The sequence below is a fragment of the Gopherus flavomarginatus genome (genome assembly GCF_025201925.1).
Source record: "Gopherus flavomarginatus isolate rGopFla2 chromosome 1 unlocalized genomic scaffold, rGopFla2.mat.asm SUPER_1_unloc_1, whole genome shotgun sequence".
NCBI lineage: Eukaryota > Metazoa > Chordata > Testudines > Testudinidae > Gopherus > Gopherus flavomarginatus.
Genome location: NW_026114596.1, coordinates 213490 through 220727, shown reverse-complemented (window position 1 = coordinate 220727; position 7238 = coordinate 213490). Strand labels below are relative to the sequence as shown.

The 7238-nt window shown below is 44.6% G+C and overlaps 1 protein-coding gene across 1 annotated transcript; it reads left to right on the top strand.

Moving 5' to 3' along the window:
- The first annotated feature begins 2016 nt into the window (after positions 1-2016).
- Positions 2017-6726, top strand: LOC127040826 (olfactory receptor 52J3-like). The gene is made up of 3 exons (XM_050935393.1): positions 2017-2082; positions 2234-2337; positions 5661-6726. The coding sequence occupies exons 1-3, from the start codon at positions 2017-2019 to the stop codon at positions 6724-6726; spliced, it is 1236 nt and encodes a 411-aa protein (XP_050791350.1).
- The last annotated feature ends 512 nt before the right edge of the window (positions 6727-7238 follow it).

Genomic DNA, 7238 nt, shown 5'->3' with positions numbered 1-7238 from the left:
AAAAACTCCCTGGATTGTCTGTGCACTGCTGTATTGCTCTCCCAGCAGATGTCAGGGTGATCGAATTCCCCCATTAGAAACAGGGCCTGTGATCTGGAAACTTCTGTTACTTGTCCAAAGAAAGGTTTGTCTACCTCATCCTTCCGGTTCGGTGGTCTATAGCCCACTACAACATCACCCTTGTTGCTCTTGCCTCTAAACTTAATCCTATTGACAGTTTTGGGGTTTTCTCCAGTTTTACACTGGAGCTCTGAGCAATCATGCTGCTCTTTTACATACAATGCAACTCCTCCACCTTTCCTCCCCTGCCTGTCCTTCCTGGACAGTTTATACCCGTCCATGACAGTGCTTCAGGCACGTGAGTTACCCCACCAAGTCTCTGTTATTCCAATCACATCATAATTCCTTGACAATGCCAGGACCTTCAATTCTTCCTGCTTGTTTCCCAGGCTTCTTTTGTTCACGTTCATGTCTTGTCTTAATTTGATGTATAAGCTCCTAGGAGGAGGGGCTGTTTCTCCTTCTGTGTGTGTGAAGGGCCCAGCAGAAGGGGCCCTGAAATAGAGAGGGGCCTCTGGAGGCTTCCACAATACAAATAAGAATAACAGAAAATAAACACAATAATCCAGGTAAATCAGGGCCTGGCCCCTCCTCTTTACCTTTGGCTGTAGACGAAGGGCAAGCCATGCTGGCCAGCTACAGAGTGTTAGTAACTTGACTGCAGGTGCACATAGTGCCTCCGTTTGACTTGGACAGGAGAATTTGTTCAGTCTTATTCCAGGCTTAAAAGCCCAGGTGCTCTGCACCGGACAAATACTCTGATTAGCCAGATGAGCAGACAGAGAGTTCAACTGTGGGAACCCAAGCGTTTTCCAGCCAGGGCAGTGTTGGAAAGTCTGACTCATCCTGGAACATTCAATTTCAATTTCAGCTGGGAGAGACTGGGAGGAAATGAACCGACACGGAGAGAAGAAATCCAATGCAAACATGAATCCAGTCTCTCTCCTGTCTACAGGGTCCCCCTTGTTCCAGGGCAGCTTTGGGGTGAAGGTGAGGCCTCAGTCCCCAGGTCAGGCGCTGGCTACACTTTACCCACAGGAGTATTCTGTTAGTGTTGCTTTTACAGAATCTCTTCTCCTGAAGTGACCTCGGAGACTGCGATGCATTGGCATTTTTCTGAGTGGGAGTGGAAGTAGAGTCCCAGAGTTCACACCTCACAGGAGCGGGAAACTCACAAACCCCAGCTAGTTCTGGAAACCTCAGGTTCATCCTGAGAGGACGGTGAAGTCTGAGGCTCCCTCTACCAGAGTTTCCTCTGAATCCCACGCAACCAACATTCCCTGCCAGAGCGGGAGTCCATTTCCCTCTTGGTGTGATGGAGAGACCATGGTTAAGGCAGGGCAGTCATGTCTCCTGGCTTCTGTTTCTCACTATGACAATCAATCTCTGTGTCACATTGGACAATTCATGTCGCCCTGTGCCTCAGTATACCTATCTGTATAATGGAGATATGTTCATAGTCACTTTCTTTTGCTAGGTGTTTTCAAACTCCTTCAATGAAAGGTGCTGCACAACATGATGATTGTTACTCATAAGAATTACAGATCTCTGGTCCCTTAGGGTCAGTCCAATCTGCCTGTAGAAAGAGCTTGTCTCTCTCCTCAGTCATCATTCTCCAGATCTCTCTGTCTAATATCTACCCAACCTTCCTAGATATCTGCAGAGTATCAGGCGCTATGGAGATCTAGGCATTATCTTGAGTTTTCTTGCTAATTAACTATAATTTTTTCAGTATACATAAACACACAGAGAAGCCAATTCCTCTCTGACTCAGCACAGAGCCCAAGAGTTCTCAACTCCCTTTGGGAAGGTCCCTCAATTACTGTTTACTCCTGAAGCTGGATAAATAGCACAGAAGTGCAGACAGGTTTGTCTCCAGCCTGTTTACATTCAGATGCTGCTTCTCTCCTAGAAGTTGAGCGAATCCCTCTGGAATTGCAGAGAGCTGTATTATAAATGGTGCATGATCCTATGTCGGCTCTCAGCATAGGATGTTGCTGCAGATGTTTGGATGAGATAGGTGTGGGACTCGGCTACCTGAGGGGGGTTCCCAGGGAAGACACTTCCATCTCAGAATTCACAGGTATCCATCTCTTTCTGAGGCACTCACTTGCTCAACAAACTCAGGGCTCTGGCTGTTAACAGGGGGCTGTTACCTGTCTTTTGTCTGCAGGAAAACTTGGAGGTGCTAGGGCTCCTCATGGCAGCAATTATAAGAATTTGTCAGCATGGGCAAGACATCTTGTCTCCTCACTTCATTCAAGAAGTAGTCGAATTGTAATGCCTGAAACTTTAAAAAAAACCCACAATTCATCTGTAAGCAGATGCCCAGTGTGGTAAATTACTGGCCAATCCATTTGTGAATCCCATTCATATAAGCTCTTTGCCCCAATAATGCCTGTGGCAAGGAGTTCCACAGGCAAAATAGGTATTATGTAAATACTTTTCTTTTATTGGTGTTATACGTTCAGACTGTCAATGTAATTGAACGTTCCCTTTGCATGTGTTATGAGACAGTGTAAATGTAAATGCCACCTCTTTAGTGGCACCTTTTTAAGTAAAAGACCGCTATCATGTCCTCCTTTTAGTCTCCTTTTTCCAAACTAAACACACCCAGTTCCCTCAGCCTTTTTTTTTGTATGGTTTGTGTTCCATACCTTGGATCAGCTTTGTCTCTCACCACTGAATCTTTTCCAGTTTTTCTACATCGTTTCTATACACAGCTGCCCCAAACTAGGCACAAAACTCCAGCAGAGGCCTGACCAGCTCCGAGTAGAAAAATACTATCACCTCCTATGACTCTCATGCTATGCCTCTGTTAATGAAAGCCACACTGCTACTTTAGCAACCTAACCCCAGGGTAGACAGCATGGGGTCAATGGAAAATTCTTCCACTGATCTAGTTACCAACTCTCAGGATTACCTGTGCTGCCGAGAGAACCCCTGCTGTCTTTGTAAGTAGCATCTACACTGAAGCCCTACGGTAGCTGTAGCCTTTTAAGTGTGGACAAGCCCTCAAGCAGATCTTCCAGAAAAGCACTGAGTCTTTATCTGACATGTAGCGCTCGAGAAAACACCACTTCCCTTGGCATTGTTCCAATGGTTAATCATCCTCACTGTTATTCTGTTTATTCCCTTTTTATTACTCTTGGTGCTAATCATTTGCCCTTGGAATTTGCCTGGCTTCAGGTTCCAGCCACTGGGTCTTGCTCTGCCTTTCTCCACTAGATTAAAGAATCCATTAAAACCCTCATTGTTCTTCTCATGAACGTCTCCCTTGATCCTCTTTTTGATAACATAAGTAGGTGTAGCTCTTTAAGTCTCTCACTGTCGGGCGTTTTCTCCAGCTTAGAATAATTTTTGCGGTTCTTTTTTTGCAGTCTCTCCCAACTTTTCAACATCGTTTTTGAAATGTCGACCCCAGAATTGGATGCAGTTGTTTTTCTCCAATACCATGTGCAGAGTTAAAATCCTCCCTCTGTTCCAAATCACCAGTCTTCTGCTTATGCATCTAAGGATCACGTCACTCTTTTCGCCAGAGCATCACACTGAGAGCTCATAATATGTTGGTCGGCCACAGTGACCCCTAAATCCTTTTCAGGCCCCTGTGTTCCATGATACTGTCCCATAGTCTGGGGGTTGGTCCTGCATTGACTGTTCTGAGATGATAACTTTTCTGTTGACTGTACAAAAACACTCTAAATGAATCGGTCTAGCCTGCCCTGGCTGCCTTATTGTAACTGCTCTGCCAATCTTTGGGTCGTCCGCAAATTATATCTGCAGTGATTGTCTATTTGCTTCCAGATCACTGATCAAAATATTCAATAGCATCAGGCATAGAATCGATCCCACAGAACCCCACTAGAAACAGCCCCATTTGGTGACAACGGCCCATTGGCAGCTGCAGTCTGAGATCTGCCAGTTTTTAATCCATCATAGGTGTGCTTCACTGACATTGTAGAGTGTTCATTTTTATCTGAATGTTTTCTCCTACTAAATTAAAAACCTCTGAGAAAACAAAATCTATTGCATCTGTGCAGTTTTCTTGACCAGTCAAATGTTCTCTCATTAAAGAATGAAACAGGGTTTATTTGACAAGATTGGTTTTCCATAAACCCTGCTGTTGACTGGCATTAATTATATTCCTAGATGTGTTTATTAACTAATCCCAAACCAGCTTTTCCATTGATTCCTAACCCTGTCAAATTTTTTTTTAACTTTCCCTCTTTTATTTTTTTTATCCTTTAGAGTTAACACAGAACTGTCCTGTATTTACCTTTTTATAGTTCTTGGGCTCTGCTGCTGCCTGATTGTCTGCTTCTGCTACCAAATGAGTATGGTTGATTGGTCAGTTCATAACTCTGGTGTTCGTAACTCTAAGAGTCTACCATACCTGCTCTTTAACGCCCTCACTGACTGCTAATAGACTGGAAACTGTTTCATCGACTCATGTGATATGAGCACCTCTTACTGCTTCTTTCCGAATGCAGAATAAAACCCTTTCTTGAATAATTCTGCTTTTTCTGCAACACATTTCTTTTTGCACTCTAGGAATTGGCCTAAAACTTTTATAGGATTTCTTTGGATTTTTTCCTGATTTTTTTGCATCCCTTATCAATTTTCATGACATCCCATATTATTGGTTGCTATCTATTTTCCTTTCATCCCATTAGTTATATATTCTTCCTCCACCTTCACCCACCCCCTATATTGCTGCTTTCAGTTTGCCACTGAACCGGGTTTCTAGCCAAAGTTGGGCACTTTTTGATTGTGGAAAAGAAGATTTTTAGCTCTCTAAAGAACTTTTCTTAAAGAACTCCCAGTTTTTATTCTTATTTCCCTGTCTATATTTGTCCTCCCAATCAGTTTTGCTGATAATTTCCTACAGCTTTGGGGATTTAGCACTTTTGTAGCACGAAGTGTCTATAGATATTACTGGTTGGGAACTGGTCTTTGTTTCTCCATTGGAATGTGACCAGTTCCAATCGTCTAGTTTATTCTCCTCTATCTTATGTCCCTTTCTTTGTCTCTTCTCTAAATTAAACAGTCCCAGGCTATGTCACCCTCCCTAATTCTCAATGCCTGTCTTGGAAACCCCCTTTCTATTTGCCAGCATTGTCTTTGTTTTAGTCACTGCTATGAATGACCATGGAACTGCTATCAATGATGCACAGATGTTTATTTTTTCCTGCAGTGTGTACGAATTGGGATGTTTCCCATGTCACATGTCTTCAAAAAGGTTTGGAATTTTTCATACTCAGATTGTGAGCAACTGGGTGAATGTGGAAATCCCTACAGCATAGACCCTGTACCCTGGGTTTCAATGCATTAAAGAAGAATGATGGAATGCCACTGTCCACACCTGTGTTTCCAGCTGGTGCCCATTCAGTTTTCCCACACCATAATGTGTAAGAATTATTGAGGCACGGAGCACCATCATATTTGGAATTGGCATTAGTAGGGTCAGTTGTTCATAATTCATTTCTCTGAATTATGAATATGTCATTTATCAGTGTGAAGAGTGACAAATCTGCTTCACCCATGAGAACACCTCCAGGAGTGCATGCAGTGTCTCATATTAACATTGTCTCTCCATCCAGGAATATTTACTGCGACCACTACCCTAGAGCTTGGGCACATACTGGAAGTCAGGGGAACGTACGGTGCATGCAGGAGACACCGTTCTGCCACACATTTGTACACCTTCTCCTCTACTCCATGTCAGATTCCAACAAAACTGATTTCATCAACCCCTCCACCTTCATCCTGCTGGGCATTCCTGGCCTGGAGACAGCCCATATCTGGATCTCCATCCCCTTCTGCACCATGTACATCATAGCTGTCTCAGGGAACTTCACCATCCTATTCATCGTGAAGATGGAACAAAGCCTCCATGGGCCCATGTACTATTTCCTCTGCACGCTGGCTGTCTCTGACCTGGTCCTGACTACATCCATCCTGCCCAAGACACTGAGCATCTTCTGGTTCAATTCCAGGGAGATCAATTTCAGTGCCTGCCTCACCCAGATGTACTTCATTCACTGCTTCTCAGCTATGGAGTCTGGGATCCTGGTAGCCATGGCTTTGGATCGCTATGTGGCCATCTGCCATCCCCTGAGACATTCTACCATCCTGACAAATCCCGTGGTGGCCAAGATTGGCTTGGTCGTGGTGCTGCGTGCAAGCATGCTCGCACTGCCCATTCCCTTCCTGGCAAAACTGTGGCCATATTGCAGAACGAACATCATCCTCCACACGCACTGTGAGTACATTGCTATGGTGAAGCTGGCCTGCGGCAACATCCATGTCAGTAGTTACTACGGCCTCTTTGTGGTATTCTTTGTGACTTGTCTGGATGTGCTTTTTATCGCTGTGTCCTACACCCAGATCCTCAGGGCCATCTTCCACGTCCCCACAAAGGACACCTGGCTCAAGACATTCAGGACCTGCAGCTCCCACGTCTGTGCCATCTTAGCCCTTTACATTTCATGTCTCTTCTCCTCCCTCACACACCGTTATGAGCACTATGTTGCCTTGCATTTCCATGTTCTCATGACCAACGTTTACCTCCTGGTGCCCCCCATGCTAAATCCCATCATCTATGGGATGAGGACCAAACAGATCCAGGACAGACTGCTCCGGCTCTTTACTTATAAAGGGACCTAAAGTTGGTGCTCTGGCTCTCAGAGCAATCTCTGTGCAGAGCTGGCTAGTGACACAGCCCTGGGCCCTCTTTTGTGAATCACTTTCCTGACCACACTGTGCTGTGTCAGCATGGCAAACTGCAGAATCGTCCTCTGTGCATTCATAGGGTGGCCACATTTCTAACTGTGGGTAACTGGACCTTTCAGGTCCCACTCACTGCCCCATTTCTTCCCCCAAAGACTCTGCCTGGGTCACTCGCTCTTCTCCCCTCTTCAATTATTGAGTTTTCTCCACCTTCCCATAACTTCCTGCAGGGACTTCATTTCAGATTTTGGTGCGGGGGGTTGTGGGTGGGAGCAACTTTAACTGTGATTCCAGTGACTACTTATGCACTTGAAAACTTAATGTTTTGGCACATAACTTGGCAGCTAGCTGAGAGGAGCAGTGTTTCTAATTCCAATATAAAAGAAAGAAAATTAAAGCAATAATAAATCTATTAAGCTCTTACATAAACATGTTTAACATCTTGTGGA